This window comes from Syngnathoides biaculeatus, chromosome 15 (genome assembly GCF_019802595.1).
Source record: "Syngnathoides biaculeatus isolate LvHL_M chromosome 15, ASM1980259v1, whole genome shotgun sequence".
NCBI lineage: Eukaryota > Metazoa > Chordata > Actinopteri > Syngnathiformes > Syngnathidae > Syngnathoides > Syngnathoides biaculeatus.
This window is the reverse complement of record NC_084654.1, coordinates 10184478-10210415: the sequence shown is the minus strand read 5'-3', so window position 1 is coordinate 10210415 and position 25938 is coordinate 10184478. Positions and strand designations below refer to the sequence as shown.

Here is a 25938-nt window from a genome sequence, read left to right as displayed (position 1 = left end):
GTATTCTATAATTACAGCACACCGTACCGCCAATCTTTACATTCTGTTTGAAAATGCTACTTTTTTCTATGGGGCTACAGGGGTCTGTTTCATGCAAATGAGCCACTACTCACCCCATCCCTGGTCTACGGGACCAAATGACCTTGTTACCATGATGACAGAGGGCAGAGCAAGGGTGTTGCAGCTAGGCAAGCAGTCCTTTGTTCTCAAAAAGCTAGGAGCCTGACGAGAAAACATTTTATCTCATGAATCCAGCATTTAGTGATCACCCCAGTGAATTACACATACATTACTGTGCTGATCACGTGCATGAAGCAGAAGCAGAGGACACAGCGACAAACACGAATACCCCCACCCTCGTGTCAACAATTTCTGCCAGAAGCTATGTCTGGTGGGGATGATATGTGCTAAAACTTTAGCACTTACTACCCTTTTGGCCTTGACATTATGGTGCATCCCCATTGTCTCATGGCCACACTTCAGCTGTGATCTGGAAATATGGTGAATTCTCACCCTGCCTAGATTTCAAGTCATGAGTGGAGAAACTGGGGTACAGGAGCAGTTGTAAATTTATGTAAACTATGTATCCATTATGTATATATATATATATATATATATATATATATATATATATATATATATATATAATTAGAATTATATTATAAATGTAAATTATGTATTTATGTATATTAGTCAAATAGCAATTTGGCTAAATTCAGAACAGCTTGTTTCCAGACAAAGTTTTAAAAATGGGCAGCAGCAAATTGGATGTTTATCTGGATTGCACAGGCATCACTTGAACAGTCCACTCTCCCAGGGTCATGTTTTCCAAGCAATTAACCCCCATTTTATAATCCACATAAGGACTATGTAATATTTTTTGGTTTGTTTTTTTACTATTCATTCTTTGCGGAGCTCCGTGCTTGAATAGGTAACGTAGTTTTTATGGTCATTATAGAATTTGAAGAACAAATCGAAAACCCTTTAGAAAAGACTATTTCAGCGCATTGCCAAAATGTAATAGATTACCACAATGCTGTGAAATCTTGGAAAGGTGTTCACTGAAAGAATTAATTCTAAGTAGACCATCCATTTGGAGCTGGTCTATTAAATGTCATTATTCTACTAAAAATATAAGAAAGAAAAAATTAACTATCAGGGAATGCAACATTTGTATTAGTGCTCATTCTCAAGAAGACCCATTATAGGGTGAAGATAAAAATGTCCCATTTTTCCTATTTTTGTGACCTTGTGATTCCATTAGGCAGTGTAGTCCATGCTCTCTCTTTCCAAACCTCATGTCCTCAACTTCTAAAAAGATCCTTTGGGCCCAAATACATGCAATATTTTCACTGAAACAATGTGAGAATTTTTAACCTTAGCGTCTGCCTCAGAATTTACAGCTCACCCTTTCATTGTGGTACACAGCTGCAGTGTCTTAGTGGAAATAACAAAACACTATCAAAAGGGCAAACCAAAGAGTGCCGGCCTAGTTATATTCATGCCCCTACCTCATATTGATCAAGTCACATCAAAGGGCCAGCGTATCTCTAATGTAGCTTGGCCCCCTTTCTAAAGAGCTTTTTCCACTTTGATGGGGGATGATGGTATTGATAGCACTGTCACAATGCAGGAGTGCATCTTCTTGTTTTTCCTCCATCACCGCATAATGAAGCCCAGCATGCTTTTCACTTGTGTAAAAACCCATGCATTTACACAAATGCAATTCACCAAGTAGAGTCCCATTCAGAAGCCTGTGAAGATGAAGGTTCTCATTAGCGCGTGGCCAGTCTAAGCACTTGTCCATTATAAGAAGACTCAAAGGGCTTTTCAAAGTTGTCTCATATGATTAGATGCTACCTACTTAGACTCGCGCTGCCCAAGATATTATGATAAATGAATAAAGTACTCTTATTAGTAATAATAATTGAGATTTTGCTGTGTGTTAAAAGAGGTAACAGAGATAATAGCATGTCTTCACACAAATGTAAGGCTTTTGAAAAGTGGCTCGGAAAGTCAGCATTACATTTATTATAAATGATAGCTTAGCATGGCATTTTCCCATGGGTATTTTTTCTGCGATTATCACAGGACCATGTATTGTATATTTATTATATTGGTCTCCTTCTTTTGCCAGAAAAGCGGCGTCGGAGCATGGAGCTGATTCCCCTGACAGCGCGGATGGTTATGACACACCTGGTGAATCATTTGGGCCATCATCCATTAAATGGAGGCCCAGCACTCCTCCATAGCTTAGTGAGCGAAAATCATGACAACCCATATGTGGAGTCGTCCGAACTGTCCTCAGAGGTCTTCAAAAGCCCCAATCTTCAGCTCTTTGTTTTCAATGATACCACACTGGTGTCCTACCTGCAGATTCCCGCAGAGACCCCTAGTGTCGGACAGCCCCCCCACCCGTCCTCCCAGGTGCGCATCATTGTCCGTGACATTTCAGGTAAATATTCCTGGGATGGGACAATCCTGTTTTCAACCACCCAGGAAAACTGCAGGGATATTGGTGTCTTTAATTCAGCCGATCACACATTTGCAACCACCGCTACTGCCGCACACAGCAAAACTCCGTCCAGTTCTCCAACAAGAGGACCGTCCAAGTATCATTTCTCAAGCTCCAATTCCGTCCCGGACTCCTGCGATGTGGAGGAAGTAGATCATCTCAATAAACTTTTAGAGAGTCTTGGCCAGAGCAGCCCAGAATGCCTCCCGCAATCTCAACTCCAGTTAAATCAGCCGGCCTCCTCACCCTTGGGCATGAACCTTGAGCATGAAAGTGTCATTCTCAGCGCCATTCTTCGTCAGACTCAGCAAGAGGAGGAGCAAGTGAGAAAGTGGGATGCTGATGTGAGCTTTCGTGCCTCCTGCCAGAGGGAACCATCCCAGCAGGAACCCAAGGCACCTTTTTATTATTGTCGGCTGCTGCTCAATGACCTTGGCATGAACTCCTGGGACCGAAGGTATTCTACCATGTTTTTTTTCCTCAGTTACTCTCTTGAGCCTTACATGAGGTTGTGACTTGTTTAACCGTTTTTGTTTTTTTTTTGTGTGTCATTCAGTCTTCACTTCTACAGCTTTCATGGTACCACAACAAAATAGAAAATGTAATCTTTAACTGCAAAAGTATCCTACAGTTTATATTTGCATTTATGACAGCTTCCTAATATCCTGCAAGTAATTCAGCTGTTGGCTTGTGACTCTTAAGAGAGCAATTTTAAAAGCACCAGAGTGCCTTATTAATCTCCCCTCCACAGGGTCAATGTGCCCAGCTGTTTACTCAAAGGCCTACCTTGCGCAGTTTCATCTCTATAGTGCCACCCGCAAATTAAAAACTTGCACCTTTTAATAGTGATGGGGTAACATGCACACAGCTTGTGGGAGCTTGCTGTTTGCAGCTGTGGCCTTTTACACGTCCACCTGTGGCCTTTTACTCTACATTTCGGTTGAAGGGGAGTTTGAAATTTAAAACAAAAATTGTTTCATATTTCTTTAAACAGCTGTAATGGCTTGTCAGTAGTACATGATTAATCCAATCTGTCAGAAAATCAACTGTCTCTGGCTCCATCTTTTGCCTCTAATTTGATATACAAGAAAGTGCCTCACTCTTTTTTGTATATTTAATTAGAAGCACCAGATCAAAACGTCAGATTTTTTTCGTCATAGAGCATATGTTCTTCTGTCTTGGCATTGCGACTGTATTGACAAACACGATTAAATTTGAATTTGGAGAAAATTGCAAACCGTCCCTTAAAGTACAAGAAAAAATTTAAACACTCATGTTTACAATATACTGATAAATAATTGGACAATGTAACATAAGCACCATTTCAACACTTCATTATTTCTGACAATTTGGTTACTAAACGGGAGATAATATATTGGACTGTTTTTGGCCAACTAGGAAAAGTTTCCATTTGCTGAAGAAGAACTCCAAGCTCTTAAGAGAACTAAAGAACTTGGATTCTCGACAATGGTAATATTTTTATTCCTTTTCCATAAACCTTTGCTCCTTCTCCCCTTACATACAGTTTTCAGGGATATTCCTGATGTAGTGTAATAATTTGTCTCCATGAGTAACTGGTTAGTTGTTCAAAACAGGTAAATTATATATATATATATATATAGATAGTCTTTATTTTTATTTAACTAAACCATAATATTCTATGTGCAGTTGTGCACCAGCCCCTGCCAATAGCTATAAAGAGTAAAGTCATTGTATGATTTCTGTGGACACTAAATGAATAAACAAAAAACACATTTTGTCCTCATTGTCACTTTAAGCGACTATAATAGTCGTGTTTTGTTATTCTTGTTTGTCATTCTTCATTATTTTCTATTTGTTTTTGCCCTGGAGCCGAGAGACACACAAGATCGCCGTATTCTACATTAGCGAGGGCCAAGAAGACAAGTGCTCCATCCTGTCAAACAGTGCCGGCAGCCAGGCTTATGAAGACTTTGTTTCTGGGCTCGGATGGGAGGTCTTTCCTAACAGCCTTGACACTCAATACGGATGCATTCATGTTTGTAATCGGTAATCATGTTAAATCCAAACTATGTATTCCTCAGGTGGACTTGGCCACACACTGTGGCTTTATGGGCGGCCTCCAGAGAAATGGCAGCACAGGACTAACAGCTCCCTACTTTGCTACCTCTACTGTCGAAGCCATCTTCCATGTCTCTACGCGTATGCCATCTGATTCTGATGACTGCCTCACCAAGAAGGTGCCTCATGCGTATAGTGAATATTCCCGATTGTATCTGCGTGTTCTAATCCAGACATGTAGTACGTAGTTTTTTTCTTGGCTGTCTGTACCACAAGAGTGACAAAACAACACTGCACACGTATGATACAGTGAAATGGCTACACTATCCCACTTGCCCAGATGAAGTTTATACAGACACACACACGCACATTATACATACACACACACACACACACACACATATACTGTATATCCCACTGCTCGGTGTTAAACTGTGATCAGGAGGTGTGACTCCAGAGTGTGGCCATTGATTAGTAACCTTGGCAAGCAGGCATGACGAGTAGAGAGTGGCGGGCTCGCGAGTGAACAGGGCTGCATTTTCCGCTGTGGTAATGACTATGATTCTGCTATTCCCTGCTCCCCTCCCTGTGTGCTGTGACCAGGGCCTGGATTCAGCCATTATTTCTCTCTGCTAGAGCGGGCGCCGGACGGATACCAGCAGGATCTTTTTATCCAATTCCTGCTGCCTCCACAGGAGTGATCAATTGGGTTCGGCTGTAGGATTCAAGACTGTAGTACACAAGAAACAGTTAGCGCGAAGAAATGAGCCGCAAAGGCCCCTGCCCATGCTGCCAATCTTCTCATACAGGGACCATGCTGGGATGGGAAATTAATCAGGCCTCTCCTATAACCCCACCTACTCCAGTCCTCCACACACACTGTGTCACTAATGACCACCTAAAAATTCCAAACCCTACTGAACATGTGCTGAAAAACTGCAAAAAATAAATGTGTAAAAATGGATTATTAAGTTTAGGGCAAAAGAGGGAAATAACAATGCCGTTTGCTGCCTCTCTACATTCAATTTAGGAAAGGCTGGAATTGCTCATGTTTACCTATCCCAAATCTCCACACCAGCTACAGGCTATATAGAAAATGATTAGCTTGGTGGACACACACATGCTACCGACAGTTATGAGAGCATTGAGAAGTGAAGATGGAAAGAGGAATCGGCTCCATCACTGTCTGAGTGGGATGTTTTCCATGTCAATTTAAAAAATAACACTTTTAGTCTACCAGTCACCCACTTGACTGCCTACGGCCAAAGAGGCATACTATGGGTTCTTTTGTGGGTAGAAAACAATGGGGGAGGTCAGACCAAACAGCCAAATCAAACAGAAACGGGGTTGCCTGTAAATTCCTCAATCCAATTGTGTGTTGTTGTGGAGTGCAGGCTGCAGCAGTAGCAGCTGGTATCAGTAATGTAGTTACAGAAGAAACTTGCAGATATGGGGTCAGACTATGTGTACGTTCGTGCGTGCGTGTAAGTACTGTACGTGGGTCTCAATGTGTATGTATGAAGATGATAGCGATAGCCCACGCTTTTTCACTTGCCCCAAGGCATCATAGTTTAAATGGGCCACAGATGGTTGAATTTATGAGTAGCCCTTAGTCTTCTAGGGTCCTCTCATCTGCTGTATCCATCATGTTTTGAGGCCCATCAACTGGGTGGAGGTTAAAGACAGTTAATTGGACAGCAGCCTTTGACTTCACATTCCTTAAAAAAAAAGGAAGTACGTAGATGCTGGAGCCAATTGATTGGAGCATAAGCATCCTCATTAAAGTTGTGACTCAGCTCATCCAAATGCTAATGTCTTAACCCAGATTAACATCCCAGTATTAATTGTTAATACCAAATGCATTTTCAACATTTCCATGAAATTGTCCCAGTGACTGACTTGGTTTATACCTGCTGGCCCTTAGCTAGATAGACAGAACGTGTGAACAGTAATCAGCATGCCGTGCGTTTGTTTAAGATCACAGAATTACCATAATTAAGGCCTTATAATAGAATGCGCTAATTGCATTTTTGGTGGCGAGGGCATGTTTTCTAATGGCTCATTAGACCCACAGTACATTGGCAGATGTTTTCAACTGAGCAGAGTCTTCATTTTCAGTGTCTGATACCCAATAATAATACATTTTTTTATGGCGGCAAATATGTGAGCTACACTTGTAAGAGAATATAATGTAGCTGTGTTGATTGAACTTGGGATGAAGCTGTTTACCTATTTCAAAGTCGCGTCAGTCAATTTCCTGTTCTTTAAGTGTACACTCTTGTCCTGCCTGCTCTCATTTATGTTTGTGAATAGAGTGGAAATGGGAAGCAATTTAATCTCTGATAGGGGAAGTTAATTGGATTTGAATTATTGGTTTTAAAATGCTCAATTTTGTGGATTTTTACTTTTCAATTTGAATGCATGTTGAAAATACTATAAAAGGCTCAAATCTGAGCCCCCAGACCCCTATTTAATTTATTCTTTAGCAAGTTTGTAATTTAAAGATATAAAATTTGCTCTTCCACCTGCTGCATTTTGTGTAGTTTAATAAAAATGCTTTCAACAGAAAAAAAACATACTGATATTTAAAATGTTAAAATACAATCATCTTATGTAGCTTCAAATAAAACACTGCTCTTTGATAAATGTAGAATTTGGTCTATCGTCACACTACATTTCTATTCCTTTCTGATGCTTCCGGGGATGGGCGATAACATTGATTGAATAAACCCAGTGGCTTCTCCTAATCCTCTAACATTTGTGTTCTTATCATCAATATTGTAGGAAAAGTATATGCAGTTGCCAGTCTCCTCTTTTAATCTGATTTGGTCTTTGGCAGCTTCGTCACCTTGGAAATGACGAGGTACACATAGTGTGGTCAGAGCACAACAGGGATTATCGGCGTGGCATCATTCCAACTGACTTTGGAGATGTGCTAATTGTCATCCACCCAATGGAGAACAACTTGTATTTCATCCAAATCATGAAAAAAACACAGGTGAGAATCAATTTAACCATTCTGTAAACAACACATACAATGTTAATGGGGAAATTAACATGAGCCAAGCACCAAATACTGAACAGCAGGTGTACGGACATCAATCGAACATCTTTGAAGAGAGCTAAAAATGGCTGTGCAGCAACCAAAAGAGTGTCAAACCTTATGTCCCTATTATGTTTAAATATTTTAATTTTCAATGATATACATATATATATATATATATATATATATGCACACACACACACACACACAAGTGTGTGTGTGTGTGTGTGTGTATTACAGAGAGTTAGGGGTGTCAAACACAATTATTGAAAACAGAATGAAATTACCTTTTTAGACATAAACCAAAACAATACAAAAAAAGGATAATTGGGTGATAACTGAAGTTGCCTGTCAGTCTTCAGACTTAAAGCATACAAAACATATGCAGTTTATCTGCTAAAAAGGAGACTGAAAGAGTAACCCCCACTCAAAAATACAACTGCATATGATACACTTATTTCTAGTAACGTATTTGCAACTAAAAATCAATCCTTAATCATTTTAATGTAGTCTGTCTTTTCCAGTACTTTATTCAATTAGAAACTCGTTCCAGTGGAAGAAATGTTGTTAAGATGCGAATAAGATCTAGGTGCACATATTAATCAAACGTGATCTCTCCTCCTATTTTTTTCTTCAATTTTAAATGACCACCTCAGCTGTCACAGTAGTTTTGTGGCTAATGAATGAATAATTATCTTCTTTGAATCCCTTTGTTGTATAATTTGACTCGCTATAATACTCCTTAAATTACCAAGTTGAAGGCAGCAGGACCTTTCGGGGGGACTTTGACATTCCCGTCAACTTCCAGGTCAATGACCATTGGGCCTCAGTGATTAAGGGGCCGAATGAACAGATGCATGTGCCCACACAGTAGCACACAACCACTAAAATGCTTATTGTCGCTTTGTATTTGTTTAGCTCAATATGGGGGCATTGTTAGATATTGATTGTCATTTTAATTTCATTTACCATACGCTGATTCTTGTTTAATCTGTGCTGCTGTCATGCATAGTTATGTAAAATCTAGTTAAGTGTTAAACCCTCTCGTGTGAAACAGATGGAAAAACGGTCAGTGTATGATTTTTAATCAGCATTATTTTTAGATCCTACACATATGATTGATTGAAAAGCATGTGTGTTAAAATACATCATGTTACTATTTTTCCCCCATTAATTTTCTCAGGTTCCCTTCTTTGGGCCTCTATTTAACTGTGCCATCATCAATGGGAAGCTCCTGCCAAGCTTAGTGCGGGCCACTTGCATCAATGCCAGTAGAGCTGTCAAATCCCGTCTGACTCTCTACCAGAGTTTGTATCCTTTTCTTATTTGTCCTAAAGCTTTATTGTCATCATCGCAGTAAAGAGCAGATACATTCTAATGTTTTATCGTAATTTATTGCGATAATTAGCAAAGCACGTACACGTTTTTAGGCTTGTGAATGTAGAGTTGGGTGACTTTGATGACTCCACTCGATATGTAACACCAAAGGGATTATATGGTCAGTGACACTAGTGTACCATTTGAGCAATTTTACTGAGATGTGGGGAGCTTGTCATGTCAGCTAATGTACACAGCAGAGTGCCGACATGGATCTTTATTAGCTGGTTTATTTGCATACAGCTATTAAGCCGGGGCTGTTGCACAGCCTGAAGCAGCATGGGAGGTTGTATGGACCTGTTTATCATAGGAACGCTGATAATGTGTCCTCATCATCTATCCCCACCATTTTAAAAAAAAAAGAGCCACATCAACAAATGTTCAACTCACACGCACAGACAAGCTTGCTCTCATCCTTCTACCAATGCCTCTTAACAGTGTGCCGTTAAGACCCTGACTCCAGCTGTAGTTGTCAGTTGGTTTAAAGGCAATGTAATCACCAATGGAGACAAATTAGCATGTGAATGCCAGCAGCACTGGATTGGGAAGGGCAATTGGAGGGGGGAGTAAGAGGGTAGGGATGGCCCCTGGAGGGGGAAACCTGATCTCTCCTAACACCCTGCTCTTTCTCGGACAGCATGTACAGCACCGCCTCACCAGAGCCCTGCTGCCCCTCTGGCAGTTGCTATAGAAACCTCCCCTAATGTAGTTTTGGGGGAAAGGTATTAGCTATTGTTTTTATGTTACACAGTATGTTTTTTTTTTATTGAGATTTAAATGAATTAGACACTTTCTCAAACATAGCTTGACAGTTCAAAGTATAAGTATGTATCTCCTGTTGTGCATCCTGTGGTTCTCCAATTGTCTCTATCAGGCCTCGCCTTTGTATCCCTGGGGGCGTCATGAGTGACAGATGTCTGTTTCCCGACGCCAAGAGAATTACCCCTGTGTCTCTCTCGGCACCAGGAGGAGGAGCCAACCGCTATCTGCCTGACTCTGAGCCTCAAGGGAGTGCTGGGACAGTACAGAGGCTTTTCCGGCCTACAAAAACCTTACCTGGCATTCCTTAGCAGAGAACCAGACAGCACATCATGACCTATGAGAGCGGATAGGTCTCTGGAGTTCTGATGACGATTTAGGCTGTCCAAGAGATGTGCTGAATCAATGCACCAGGCGCACTAAGCACACTGCCAATATCTGGTTGTCCTTCTGCTGTTTGTCTGAGGAGAAGGGAAGTAATGAATGATGGTTTTGTTTTGGTGATGTCATGTGGAGCATCAGCACACACAAAATCAAAACTTTGGTTTAGTGTCTGGTGTAGCTTTTGAAATATGTTTTCATCATTGGCTTTTTTTCAATTTCAATCGACCAGCTTTTTGCTCTTTCCTGCACCAGTGTGCATTTTTGCTTCTTCTTTGGAAATGCAACTCTTTTATCTTTCATGTTCGAACAATGGTCCAAGCCTTTTTCCAGCGAAATCCTCATCTTTAGTTTACCTCAACACAATGCTTTAACACTCCACAGACTGCTCTCTGGCTGTGAGGCCACTCTCCAAGGTAATTAACTGAATATTTCTTCAAAGAGAAGCTATATGACCCCCGTGTGTCTTGATAAAAGGCCAGTATGACGCTGTGCCCCCCCTCTCTCACACCGTATCAAGGCTGGAGAGGGCTCCAACAGTCTGCTGCAACACTCGCAGTCTCTAATAGGATTTGATATAGAAAATGACCACTAGCAACATTTTTTTTTTTTTTTTTTGAAAATACAGACACAGAATGCAGTCCATATCTCATCATCACATCTTCTGTAATGTATTTCCTTCTTTGAGATTTTTGGAATCTCAACTAGTTCTTGAGTTCTTGTATAGTGTCCATTGTTCAATGTCTGTTTTAATTTGCGTCAATGTTGTCTGTCATAGACATCATGTAACAAGCCTCTCACAGACGACTCGTAATGTATCATCTATTATTTAGATGGCTGATGGAAAATGCAGCTGGTCTGGCTTTTGGGTTTGTTTTCCTGTATTGTCCATCTCGTCCATCCTTTGCAGTTGCTTTTTGAATGCTTGCGACCACAAGATGTTTGCTTTTAATGAACTACATTTCCTTCATCTCTTCAATGGCAAATCATAAGTGAATCTCATTTAGAGGCTCTTTTAAGAAGTGGCATGTAGAAAGTAAGCATGTATGAGGTATTAGATTGAAAAAGACATTTGCTTGCATCACATTAACCCAGCCTTGCTGCCATGTCTTCTTGCACATACTGTGTTACAAGTGTCACTGGAGAATAATGTCTTCATCCAGTGGCTCAAATTCATTTCTCTCTACAAGCACTCTCCATCACTCAGTGTGATATTGTTAATGGTAAAAACCATTGGTGTATGTGTGTGTTGAGGAGACGGCAAGTTTCTAATAGGTGAGACAGTACAGAGGTGACCTTGATTCAGAGACATAGCCTTGGTATTGGACAGAATCAATAGTTTTTGCACACTGTTCCCCCCACCCCCATCATCTGCTGTGACACAAACACGCTCACATAGAGCGAGACACTCCAAAAACCCTGGCTCGCATGACTGGCAAAGGGCAGAAACAGATTATGGTTATTGATCGGTGCCTGGAGATGGTCCTATGCCTGTGTGTGTGTTTGTGTGTGCGTTTGTCTGTAGCTATAAGATTAGGGGCAGGTTGGGTCTTTTCAGTGGAAACCAGGAACTGGACAAAGTCTGTCATGATGCCTCATAGGCCTCACATAAGTACTTGTTTTTTAACAATGTAAATTATAATAGATGTTTAATGACAATATGACGTACATCGAGATGCGACGTAGGGCAAAGGTAGAGGTGGCAAAGGCTAAACAAGAGGCATATGAAGACATGTACACCAGGTTGGACACGAAAGAAGGAGAAAAGGATCTCTACAGGTTGGCCAGACAGAGGGATAGAGATGGGAAGGATGTGCAGAAGGTTAGGGTGATTAAGGATAGAGATGGAAATGTGTTGACTGGTGCTGGTAGTGTGCTAAATAGATGGAAAGAATACTTTGAGAAGTTGATGAATGAAGAAAATGAGAGAGAAGGAAGAGTTGAAGAGGCAAGAGTGAAGGACCAGGAAGTGGAAATGATTACTAAGGGGGAAGTCAGAAAGGCATTACAAAGGATGAAAAATGGGAAGGCAGTTGGTCCTGATGACATACCGGTAGAGGTATGGAAGCAATTTGGAGAGATGGCTGTGGAGTTTTTGACCAACTTATTCAACAGAATACTAGCGGGCGAAAAGATGCCTGAAGAATGGAGGAAAAGTGTTCTAGTTCCCATTTTTAAGAACAAAGGGGATGTTCAGAGCTGTGGGAACTATAGAGGAATAAAGTTGATGAGCCACACAATGAAGTTATGGGAAAGAGTAGTGGAGGCTAGACTCAGGACAGAAGTAAGTATCTGCGAGCAACAGTATGGTTTCATGCCTAGAAAGAGTACCATAGATGCATTATTTGCCTTGAGGATGCTCGTGGAAAAGTACAGAGAAGGTCAGAAGGAGCTACATTGTGTCTTTGTGGATCTAGAGAAAGCCTATGACAGAGTACCAAGAGAGGAACTGTGGTACTGCATGCGTAAGTCTGGTGTGGCAGAGAAGTATGTTAAAATAGTACAGGACATGTATGATGGCAGCAGAACAATGGTGAGGTGTGCCTTAGGTGTGACAGAGGAATTTAAAGTGGAGGTGGGACTGCATCAGGGATCAGCTCTGAGCCCCTTCCTGTTTGCAGTGGTAATGGATAGGCTGACAGATGAGGTTAGACTGGAATCCCCTTGGACCATGATGTTCGCAGATGATATTGTCATATGCAGTGAAAGCAGGGAGCACGCAGAGGAACAATTGGAAAGATGGAGACATGCACTGGAAAGGAGAGGAATGAAGATTAGCCGAAGTAAAACAGAATATATGTGCGTGAATGAGAAAAGTAGAGGGGGAAGAGTGAGGCTACAGGGAGAAGAGCTAGCGAGGGTGGACGACTTCAAATACTTGGGGTCAACAATACAGAGCAATGGAGAGTGTGGTCAGGAAGTGAAGAAACGGGTCCAAGCAGGTTGGAACAGCTGGCGAAAGGTGTCTGGTGTGTTATGTGACAGAAGAGTGTCTGCTAGGATGAAGGGCAAAGTTTACAAAACAGTGGTGAGGCCGGCCATGATGTACGGATTAGAGACAGTGGCACTGAAGAAACAACAGGAATCTGAACTGGAGGTGGCAGAAATGAAGATGTTGAGGTTCTCGCTCGGAGTGACCAGGTTGGATAGGATTAGAAATGAGCTCATTAGAGGGACAGCCAAAGCTGGATGTTTTGGAGACAAGATTCGAGAGAGCAGACTTCGATGGTTTGGACATGTTCAGAGGCGAGAGAGTGAGTATATTGGTAGAAGGATGCTGAGGATGGAGCTCCCAGGCAAAAGGGCGAGAGGAAGACCAAAGAGAAGGTTTATGGATGTGGTGAGGGAAGACATGAGGGCAGTTGGGGTTCGAGAGGAAGATGCAGGAGATAGGCTAAGATGGCAAAAGATGGCACGCTGTGGCGACCCCTAACGGGACAAGCCGAAAGGAAAAGAAGAAGAAGAAGAATGACAATATGACGGACTGCATGCACTCCTTAGTATGCTGTTAATGCAACCCCCCCACACTCAGAAACCTTCATAATTATTGGTCAACTTCATTGGCAGTGACATTCTCACGCTCATCTTTGGATATTCTTTGTCCCATTCTTTCTCACTCGCTGATGCGTCTTTTGTCCATTACCAGCATTTTCTTTTGTCTCCTGTCAAGATTCCTCACCTTGCTCAGATGAAAGTAGACTGTATGCCTGATAGGGTGTCGTGAATAGGATCTGTCATGTTAGTGTTGTCTCACATGAATTATTAAGCACCGTTGATCGGTCTAATTTGCCAGCTGTTGTGCCATAACTGAATGCAGTCTCGTGGATAATACAAGCCAATTTATATCACTGAGGAGTTTGTAGTGCTCCAGTGGGCACAGCGAGATGCCAAGTGCTAGTCCATTATACTGTATGCCTTGCCCACTCAATGTTCTCAGTTGATGGGTGTATAACAAGTGAACTTCCTGTTTATTTGGAAGCACTGCAGATGACCTCGAAAGTGTCAGAAAATCTAGCATTGAAACACTCTAATCTAAATGATGAGGTTGGTATGTTCCACATCGCACGTACTGTGTTCTTTCCATTGGTTGTTTACCATGATTGTGTTGGAGACTGTCTGTGGGACTAATAATGGTTGAAAGTTTATGCTGTATTAGGGGAGATGCTGAGAGGTTTGTGTGGGTGCAGATGGGAGGGGGGATTTTCCCCAACTGAATGTTTTAACCTAATCCCATTATCAGTGTAGCGCACTGCCTCTCAGTTTTTCCCCCTCTTTATTCCCCCCACCCGCCCCCCGTCACAGTTCTCTCCAGCTGACCAGCTGTTCCTGCCGGGACTCATGACAATGTCCGATGTGTTCAGATCACTGAGTACCAACCCACCCTCCTCCCCAAACACTTGCACAAATACACAGCCCAACCATGCACAACCGAGGCAATTGCTTCGACCATTGCTGGAGCCTAGGAAGGCCAAGGAGGAGGAGGGTTTAGTTGGTTGAAAATGGGGAAGCTTTGGCAGTGTAAAGCGGGTGGGGGGTAGGAGTGCTGTCAAACCAAGAGCCCTGACTCAGGAGGCAGACCAGTTCGGATGGCATATGGCGTCTAGCGTCATACAACATGCAAAAGTATTCTCTCTCCATCCATGCCCCCTCATATCCACTCCCTCCTCTGTCTGTCTCTCTCCCCTGCTGCTAATGCAGAATGACTCATAGCATTACTCATATTTTCCTAAACACCCCCTCCTACGTGCACGTACACACACATCCACCTCATAGTACCCACATCCCTAAAGCCCTGTGGGCCAAGGACAATTCAGCTTGAGCTTCATGGGTCCCTCCCCCTTCAAACACAGGTAAAGCAGGCATGGAACCAGATGGACCAATAGCAGGGACACAGAGCAGAATTTGTGTTACTGCACACACAGCCGTGTTTGCTTGCTCAATGTATGTGGAAACGACTTTAAACTGGCAATGAATTTGCATTTGGAAAATCATCCACTGCCAATTTGTTTTTTCAACATTTTTTTTCTTTTTTTTTCTATTTTTCTATTAATTAATTTCTATTCTATTATTTTTTATGACAAATGAAAGCCAAAATATGGTGCTCTGTGCCCTCTCTCCTTTAGCTGTCTGATATCCATTCATGTTCGGCATCGGTCCGTTTGTACGCTCTGACAAGTGAGAACAAGCATGGTTCCCAGTTTTGTGTGGAAGCCATTTTGCTGTGCTATCACAAGCTGAAGCTCAGGTTGTCAGTCACAATTACACTGGACAACATTTATTTTTTAAGATAAACACCCCACCATAAAAGTCTGAATTAAATTAAAGGAATCTACATGATATTGAAGATAATTTAATGGAATCAAATAAAAGAGTTTTGCCCCCTAATCTAGCTCTAGCTACCTACGCATTCATTTGTATAGAGTTTGCTTCGACCTGCAATAAACTCTTGAGTTTGGGATTCAGGCACCAGTTGTTCTTCTCTTGGCTGAGTATTTCTGAAGTGTGTTGGAACTCTGACATCGATGCCATTTTTGCCTAGTCTCTTTTTTTTTTTTTTATTGTTGTCTGAACGCTGACCTTAACTGAGGCAAGGGAGGCCTTCAGGTTTTTAGAGGTTATCCTGACTTCTTTTGTGGCCTCCTACATTAGTCATTGCTATTCTGTTGGTGTAATCTATGTAGGCCGTCCACTCCTGGGAAGATTCACCACACCTACCTTGTTTTCGCCATGTGAGGAAAATGCCTCTCCCTATTGTTCGGTAGATGTAAATCATTTTATCATTCAACTGTTCTGGAATTTCTTTTTTTTTTGGGGGGGGGGGGCAATTTTTCCTCACTGCCTCGTGGGCGCCAGTAGCTTGCATTAACACTAAAAAACATGCCGGCATGCACGTGTATCCAGCGTGTCCAAGTGTACTTCATTGGACAAGTCACACAACAATTATGTAATAACTTTAGGCTCTCCATTTTGGAGAACATTTAAGACTTTAAAGTGCATCTTATGGTTGTAAAAATATGGTGCATATCATACAGAGGTATATTAATACTGCATCTATTATTCTCAAATTTTTGTTATTTGCAGGGGTGGAATGAATGTAACCCCACTGAATAATGGGGGAACACTGTACAAATAATAAGATGCTTCACATCCTGGCCACCAACTCTTCCAACTCCTTTCCACACGTATGCACTACCGAGCAACGGAAAACAAAATTAGCAGGCATTCCAACAGCTTCTTCCCCCTCGCAATTAACTTCTTAAACAGTTATCTTAAAATTCAACTGATAAACATACTGCTACTTTTTTGTCTTGAGTTTGTTGTCACATTCTGCTGGGCCAATTATTATTACGATTATTATTATTTATCATACATGACTCGTCCACTCAATGTAGTCATCTCAACACGCTGTATCAGTTGCACATCTGTTGTTGACCAATACTTGCCTTTCGCATCTTTGTAGCATTTTGTCCACCTGCATAATCGATTGGGGAATATCTCCAACGCTTGCCCAGTCGACATTGTCCCAGATTTCTTTACGACTAGTCACTTTAAACTGCATACATTCCTTGGAAGTCTTGAAGCCCTTTGCACAATGGTCATCGGACTGGACAATTGCTCTATGAACTGCTCTAAATGCTGGAGGACTCTGCATCCTTTGCACAATTGTCAAAAAAAAAAAAGTTCCATCATTGCCAGATTATTTGCGATCTTTATTGCTCCGTGACTGTTACCGCAATGTCTGTCTGTTGTCTTCATGTATGTCGCATTACATTGGTTCCAACTACCAAAGACAAATTAATTGACATATTTGGAGAATACAAATGATTCTGATTTTTGGAAGTGTTTCAACCAGGGCGTAAATTGCTACGGTATTTTTGGTGCCAATTCTTCATATTTGACTGAAAATCTGTTCTGCAGGTGACTATGATAATGAATATTCAATGCCATTAACAATTATCTGCTCCGCCTGTACCCGCCAATGAAATTTTCAATCATGAATTTTTTTTTTTATTTTTCAGTTGATGAAAACGAGATTAGTGGTTAGTGTTAGCTTCACAGTTCTGAGGACCGGCCCCACTTATGTGGCGTTTCATGGTGTTTGTGTGTAAATATTTGTTATTGGAAGGTAAATTCCTCTTTTGAGTTAATGCTGTTGTTGCTAATTTTAGCTAACCCCATCACCAGTTTGAGTTGGCTCTTAATTATAATCCCTTTGAACCATAGTCCTTATAGATGTCAAAGAATACATTATATATTGTTTGTAATACCTACGATGCTCACATCCCAAAATATATCATTGGTATGTATGAGTAGGCTAACCCCATACTGTACTCGTAGTGTTATGGTACACTGGGCATGGTGCTAGGACATGTCTATCTGCTTTAAGTGATTACCATCCAGCTAGCCATTCCATCTGTTCCTCTTGCCCTGTTTAATTATGAACTTACTTTCTCCGCCCTGTAGCCAGCCACTGCTACATTAAAGCAAAAGCTGTTAACCCTCTCATGTTATCCCCCATCACTGTACTCACACACACACAATCCTTAGTGGTTGAATTCTCATTGATTAGTTACGTTTTGTTTTCCTCTCTTTTGTCTCAGGTTCTTGAAGGGAGGGCTAATGAGCTTTGCTGGCAAGCACTAGCACTTGGAATTCAGGCATAAAAGGGAATCGTTTTGTTGTTTTTTGTATGTGATGGATTCAGCAGAGACATGAAGCTCTTGTGCCTGTGTGTTTTTGTGTGTGTGTGTGTGTGTGTGTGTGTGCGTGCGTGTGTGCGTGCGTGTGTGCGTGCGTGTGTGTGTGTGTTGTGTGTGTGTGTGTGTGTGTGTGTGTGTTGTGTGTGTGTGTGTGTGTGCATCCGTGCGTGCTGCACGCGGCTGATCCTGTGTATTTATTTGGATGGTTATGAATGGGTTTGAGTTGGGGGGTGTTTGCATTTGTTCCCGCTGGTCCTTTATTCCTTTTCAGAAGCAGGGAGTCTGGAATACTTTCGAAACATTTGGCTGTGACACTATTCATCCACATTTCCAGCCATCTCAACAAACTCTTGTCTTGTCCCTATTTTACCACTGAAGTACACACTCCCGGTCTTTATGTCCGTTTTCCCTTCGATGTCTCTTGTTACAAGGGAGCGGACAGCCTTTTGTCCAGCTAAAGCTGCCCCCTTTTGTTTGGGCTGCCTTTTTTTTATCCTTGTGCTAATCGCCGTGGTCGTGTGCCTGAGTTGGACCCCATATTTCACACTCAGCTCCCTTTTGTTTGACGCATCGCCCACGATAAGAATCCCAATTCTAGAGCCTCTGTGATATTGAAATCCAACCGCGGCGTCGAAAGAGCCTTCAATCATCCATTATTTGTGCTCCAGTGATTAGCATTCAATCTCTCAGTCCAGCCTCCTCAACACCAGTCGCCGACCTGAGCCCGTCCCCTGAAAGAACCCGCATCCCCCAATGTTGGTGTCACATTCAGGCATATCCATAGATATTTCTGACGCTGTCTGGAGACAGCGCGACGTCAAATGCTGCTGGGAAATGTCACTGAAATGTCACTCATCATTCCCCACTGGAATCTTTTGGTCCCTGATGTGGCCTTGGGATTTTGGAACTCCAGAGGAGGTCACCTTGTGACATTATTGGGCTTCTTTGTCCATTTTGTCAGATGATGAGCTTGCTCTTCATTTAAACCAAGCCTGCGTTGCTTTTAATATCACTGACTTAAATGGTTGTTTTTTTTAAAGGAGGCATTAGTTGATTATTTATAAGTTGCACATCAATGCCTGTTTAAGAGGTTCAAAGGGATTGTGTGTTCCCTGGCTGGCCTCAGGCAATTGTTCTCTTATACAGAGTGTCCTCATGCCTTGCAGCATTTGCATTTCTGCACAAAATGGAATTTTGTCGATTGGCAGACAATAAATGACAGAACACAATAACAAAAACAAAACATGTAAATATGCCTTGCTATGCTTTGTCATGATCTTGATACAGGAATCTTCTGTGTTAATTCTCGGGCAATTTCATTTTCATGTAGCAGGTGAAGGAACAGTACTGAAATATTTACCAAATCTTGTCTCACCACTGAAGCAGCCTATTAGAATTGATGTCATGCAATTGGTTGGAAACCAGTTCAGGGTTTACCCTGAACTCCTGCCCAATGACAGCTGGGATAGGCTCCGCAACTCCCGCAACCCTCATGTGGATGAGCAGCTCAGAAAACGGATGAATGGATGAAATTGATGCAAATCTTCTTTAGAAAAGCATTCAGGTTTGTCTGTATAGTCTTAGCTGCATTCATGCATTGTTTTAGAAAACACTGTTCTCGACATACATACTTAAGCTTCATTGTGTGTTTTGATACACAACTACTTTTGGTACTTTTGCTTATTGAAGTGTACACCTCTTCATTACTTATGTATAGCCTCTAATTACTATTGATGAGACTAGCTGATTTGGGTACAAATCTATAGCTTTTTCTTATTCAAATGAGCCTTATTTAACTACAGATCTCCAAATGAGAGGTCTTTGGAATTGGCCTTTGTGTGGGCTGATATAGCATGGATGCTCAAGCTACACCCACATGTTTTTGTATCTGCCGACTTTGACAAGATCCACTCTCCCTCCCCCCACATCATCACCCGTCTGTGTAGATGTATAGCACTTCCCACTTCTCCATCTGTTTTTGTCAACCCATGAAAAGGTCCATTGTAATCTGTAGGATGCACAGTTGACGTCCCGCAATCTTTGCTTGGGCCAATCAAGGCAGTGCACCCAACTTATTCTATGATTTCAGGACATGCAAACCACCTCCTCCAATCATTCTGAGTCCCTGGGCTCTCTCTGTCAGAGATTTTAAGATTAACTGTTTTTCATAGAGTGAGAAAAAATTATGTCGGGTATATATATATATATATATATATATATACACACACTTTACAAAACATTGTCTACATCATTCTCTTCCAAATAAAAGCCCTAGTGTGAATAGGTCTGTATCTGTGCCCAGTGGATGATAGCAAGCTCCTGATTAACCCTGGAGTGACTAGCTAATGTCATTGAAGGAGGGCCACCTGGCTGTGAGACTGTACAGTCAGCTGCCACTGAAGGGCCAGAATAGGAGACGACCAGGTGTTGGGCTCCAGCCCCCCCTAATTGTTGCCATGTAATAGCCTGCTTGACTGCACAATATAGCCCAGGGGCTAGGATTAGGAAAATCGGTTGCCAACACAGAAGTCTATTTTCTTGTTTTGCCCAAGGTTTTGTGTGGCGAGTTCTCTTAAGGCCCTTTGACACTACACTTACCACACCACAATGCGCTGTAGACCAACCCATGCATTGTGTCTGTGCTGACGCGGTACAGCACCGTAGCACAGTTTGGTGGCACACGGTATGGGGGGGGTGCACTGATTTATTTTTTATTCTTTTCCCCCCTCAAAAACCGCATAGTACACAGTGACAACATCGTGGCAGATCCAGTAGAAGAAATGGTGAAGAAGTGATTTCCGAGTGAGAGATTTTGGTACAATTCTCCAGTAAACCAGCATGGAGGAATCAGTAATTAATGTGGTGTCCTAGGCTTTGGGACGCAAGAGAGATGACCTTACGGTGATGTAGTATAAAAAGAGCCTCAGTCTGAAGTACACCTCATAGCTTTCCACATGGAGCTGTAGCTCACAGACAAGACGAACCTCTCCCTGATCCTGCTTTGCTGTTAGAATCAGATGAACTTATATCCTTCCATTAACTGCAACTAATATCCTCCCCCATGTCTCCCTTATATGAGCAAAGCCAGGCCTTTTCATTACTTTACCTCCAAACCAGCGTGATAAGGCACTAGCCTACTTCCTCATCAATTATAGGCAATGTAGGCAAGCTTGCAGTGCGCCAGCGTTGTTCCTGCACCGTTCTGCACCCTACCACGCAAACCAAGTTCATTGTGTAGCCACTTTTGGTGTGCAGGTTCCAGTGTACAAACGCAGACATTGCTTCATTCGATACAATGAGAGCAGAAAGCCTACACTTCAATTTCTGGTACCCTAGTCTTCATTTACCCAACATAATAATTCTAGTGTAATTCTTTTTCCATCTGTTGTGGTATAGTGAAAGGAGTAAACGCAGTATGATGTGCTCCATAAAGGAGGAACAGAATGAAATGATTTAAGTAGAATTTAATTTTTTTATTACTTGGTGCATATTTTGTCTGAATGAAAAACGTTGGAAGTTGTGTAACCAATGGTATTTATTCATTCAATGCTGACTTATTCAGGGTCACCAGTGAACTGGAGGTGACTTTGGGCAAAAGGTGGCATACACCCAAGGCTGCTCGCCAGTCAACCACAGGGCACATGGGCAAGCAACCTTTCACAGTAGATAAATATCGTGGGGAAATAACATTTTCCACACAAACACTGGCTCGTGCATCCTAAACCTTGTTACATGAACTGATGAAGCCTGCTTGGATGGGGTGAAATGTCTTCTAAGACAAACAGAACAGTACAGTTGTGATCGATTCAATGTCCCTGTATGGTCTCTGTATGACCAATGTGAGGGTTTAGTCGCATTGACGGGAGTATGTCAAATTAATTTCTGGAGAGTCTTGGATTCCGCCAAAAATGTCTTCTGTCAGCCATTCTGTTCCTAACTTTTATGGACAGAATTTCTGGGCACAGCTGATGGGTAAAGAGGGCCTGGTTTAAGGACATCAGTACTGCATATTTTCTTTTTGCAGATGATGTGGTTCTGGTGGTTTCATCAAACTGTGATCTCCATCTCTCACAGGAGTGTTTCGCAGCAGAGTGTGAAGCTATTTGGATCAGAACCTTCAAATTTGAAACCATGGTCCTCAGTCAGAAAAGGGTGGTGTGGGCTCTCCAGGTTGGGGATGAGATTCTGTCCCAAGTAGAGGAGTTCAAGTATATTGGGGTTTTGTTCACGAGTGAGAGAAGAATGGAATGGACAATGGACTGGCGGCTCAGTGCAGCGTCTGGAGTGATACAGACTTTGTATCTCTTTGTTGTGGTGAAGAAAGAGCTAAGCTGAAAGGCTATTTACCAGTCGATTACCACGCCTATCTTCACCTCTGGTCACAAGTTGTGGCTCATGACCGAAAGAACAAGATCTCGGTCCAAGCAGAAGAAATGAGTGTCCTCCGCAGGCTGTTTGGTCTCTCCCTTAGAGATAGCGTGAGAAGTTCACTCATTCGGGAGGGGGTTAGAGTAGAGCCGCTGGTTCTTCACATTGAGAGAAGCCAGATGAGGTTCCCCAGCTATTTCATTAGGATGCCTTCTGGACGCCTCCCTGTTCCAGAACTCGGGGCACATCCTACAGGGACTAGATCCCGGGGGCAACCCAGGATTCGCTGGAGAGACAATCTCCTGCCTGGCCTGGTAATGCCTCAGGACCCTCGCTCAGAGGCGCTGGATGAAGTGGCTGTGGAGTGGGAAGTCTGTGCTTCTCTCCTGAAGCTACTGCCCCAACCACTTGGCCTTGGATAAGCGGAAGAAGATGGATGGATGGATGGATGGATGGATGGATGGATGGATCTCTGAGCAGTTGTATTATTATAAAGCAGTAATCCTAAGTATAAAATCTGAAACCCAATTATGACAACCTGATCATTTTAGAAACAAAGTTCTATGTCACTGTGCTCCATAATCTTTTTTACAAAACTATATTGACAGTTCACTGCCACAATTTTTATTTTTTAGTGCATTTTACTGAAATAGCTAGAATTGAATTTTTTACAAGAAGCACACAAGCACAAATTAAAGCAGTTATTCCCCAGAAACCAATCCCCCCCACCCCCATATGTATTCACCACAGCTGTGATCATACGTAACCTAGCCCTAATCATTAGCATTCCCACTAAATACTTGGCATTTTGTTTAAGCCTAAAAAGCCTAATCAGCCTGATGAATTTTTTCTAGTGAGGTCAATAAAGGAACAAGATCTGCATTATGAATTGACTGGAAGGCGTATTGATATGCTCGCCGTTAGTACATTACAGTTACTCACTTGTCACAAGCATCATTAAAATTGTGGAAGGTTTTTTTTTTTTTTTTTTTGTGGATCAATTCAGTATATGTCCAAACAGTGGCATTCCAGGGTTAAATCAGCAATTTGACTTTGTCCATAGTTTTTGAAATTTATTTGTCTTATCAATGTGTCAAAATATATCATGAAACGGTTGAGAAATGTCAAATCAATGTACTTTTGTTTCCACTCCAATTGAGAACAGATCATTATTTTGGATGTGAAGTTCATTGTGGAGTATAAGGAGGTTTTTTTTTTTTTGTCTTAAGTCGTGGGTCTTTTAAGTTTTCTTTTTTTATTGTATCACTGAAGCTGGCCTTTTGCATTACATTGTCAAGATGTTTGAAATAAGTTGATAAATTTTCTTTTGTTTCACGTTACTAACCACTTGTGTGGTATGGGATGAAAGGTGTAATGTAAGAATACTTGGGCACATTCTAAATTGCTTAGTGACTGACTGACTCGGACATTACATTCAGTCATTATCTCCATGGTGCTCAAATGTTTTACACCAAGTACCACATAATATTTACTTAAAGTGCGCCCATCATGACCAACATTAAAATATAGTAGCATGGTAGCCCAAAGTGTTAATAAAAAAACAGTATAGTTTTAAGAAATATTATTGTAAGATATTGTAACATTATGCAGCTTCAGAACTAACATTCTGCTTAAATGTAATGTAACAAAAAGGAAACTTGAAAAAAATGCTTCAAAATAAAATACGCATAAATGTTATCCATGTAAAGTGAAAATTGCTTCAAAATTTGACACACCGCAGAGAAGTGTCAAGCCCATATTTAAATGATTAAAAAAAAAAAAGAATATCACACATTCAGACTCAGAACAATCTTAATAGGATAAATGTCAATATTAGTCATAGACAAAACTGGTTAACAAAATGCAGTTTTTAAATCAAGGTTTTTATTGTTAGGGGACAAAAAAAATCTAAACCTACATGGTTCTACGTGTAAAAGTGATTGCCCCGCCCTGTTAAAACTTAACTGTGGTTTCTCTACCCATACCCAGGCCTGATACTGCCACACCTGCTCTCAGTCACGAAATCACTTAGAAAGGACCTGCCTGACAAAGTGAAGCAGACCAAAACTGAAAACACTTTAATTGGCCTTTTGACTTTGTGAACCAGGACAGAAGTGAGTCTAACTTTGTAGTTTACTACTGCACTATAATGGTGGACAAAGCAAGGGAAATATTTTGTAGTAATCAGGAAAATTGGTTGGTCTGTTTGGTCTTTGACATTTTATTAAAAGTTCAAATTGAGATCAGATACATGCTGCTGTGGCCTGTGTCGTTTCTAAAGAAAATGTTGCATATTCACCTCTGATTGCTTGGATGGCAACCTTTGTCCTGACGTAATAAAATATCCAAGGATTCATGTCCCTCTGGTCATCATCACTGACAAAGGACACATTCATAGAGAAGTCTCACCCAGTCGGTCACAGAATTATATCTGTTAATCTTCATCCTATCACCCTTTTGTAGCTCATCTTATTATGACTTTCTGTTAAAGCACGATGGAACCCTGTGTGGCTGTTGGACTATAATGGGTCTGCGTTTGATTAATCATGTTCATCCTTTGTATTGCACATCTAAGGCTTTTATGTTAATACTCATCAATGGCGACCAGAGTCCTTTGAAAGGAGATGGATTACAGGCGTAGTTCATGTAAAAACACACACTTTGTAGGCTTTGAAGGCTGTCATGTTGTGCTCAATCAAATTGTGCTTCAACAAGTCTTGATGCCCTCAGCGATGCTTGCTACTTTTTTTCCAGAGGTGTAAATTTTACTTTTTGTCAACACGTGACTCCAACAATCAGCCGTCAAGGGTCAACACATAACTTTGTCAGTCTTGTGATTTGTTGTGCAGCAAAAATCAATTTTTAGTGTTCCCCAGAGGAACTGTGGATTTTCAGAGACTTGGTGTGTTTCAGAAAAGTGGTGACCACTTCCTACAGCCAGCCCATAAATAACCTGTCTATGCCAACTCACAGACATCAGTGTTTGTCTGCAGCTGTGGCAAGGCTTTGTGAAATAACTGATGGGAAATGATGATGTCACAGGTCAAGAATGATGTCACAGCCATAACTTCCCATCTTGCTGTCTAAATGCCAGATGGACGGTACAGAGGTGTGGAGGTTGGCGCTTAGAAGCTCTTGCTGGGCGAAGCTTACCCCTCAAGAGGTGTAATTAACCCAGGCTCACGATTTGACCTGAATCCTTTGGGGCCCCCTTAGCTGCAGTTTCCTGGACCTGCTCCTAATTAGGCAACTTGGTTAAAACTCCCAGAGAGCAGAATTTTCTCCAAAGCATCTCCTAAGATGTCTATGTAGATCCAGAAAATGGACATAAACACCTCTGTGCAAGTACTACTGCATCTGTAACACATCAGGACATTTTTTGTCCGTGAGATGCAGCTACAGCATAAGCTGTTTAATGAGACACCAAGGTTTGAGGAGTTGCTTTATATCAAAAGAAATGGGGTTCACAAATACCCACCTTGTTTTTCTCTCCCATTGGGCCTTACAGGATCTCACGTTATTAATCTCAATCTATTGTTCATCCTTTGTCTCTCCCAATGTTTTTCTGTCCAAATGTCTCTTTGTTTCTCCCTGTTTTTCCCCATAATCACCTCACACCTTGGCGGGTTTTTGCTGAGACTAGCTTCACACCTTCAGTCCTCGCTGTGACAACAGGTACCGCCGACTCTCACTGCCTGGCCTCCCTCCAATCAACGCCTGTTCTGCTTTCCTCCTTTTCATGTGTGTTCCTCTGT

The 25938-nt window shown here is 41.7% G+C and overlaps 1 protein-coding gene across 9 annotated transcripts in view; it reads left to right on the top strand.

Annotated features, from left to right (window-relative positions):
- ralgapa2 (Ral GTPase activating protein catalytic subunit alpha 2) overlaps positions 1 to 25938 on the top strand; it is a 178078-nt gene that overhangs the window by 96717 nt on the left and 55423 nt on the right. For all 9 annotated transcript variants that reach the window (XM_061843204.1, XM_061843199.1, XM_061843200.1 and 6 more), the window contains 6 exons: positions 2138 to 2972; positions 3914 to 3985; positions 4367 to 4490; positions 4579 to 4734; positions 7395 to 7553; positions 8782 to 8909. In XM_061843204.1, coding sequence (XP_061699188.1) covers positions 2138 to 2972; positions 3914 to 3985; positions 4367 to 4490; positions 4579 to 4734; positions 7395 to 7553; positions 8782 to 8909 — 1474 coding nt within the window. The remainder of the gene's footprint in view (positions 1 to 2137; positions 2973 to 3913; positions 3986 to 4366; positions 4491 to 4578; positions 4735 to 7394; positions 7554 to 8781; positions 8910 to 25938) is intronic.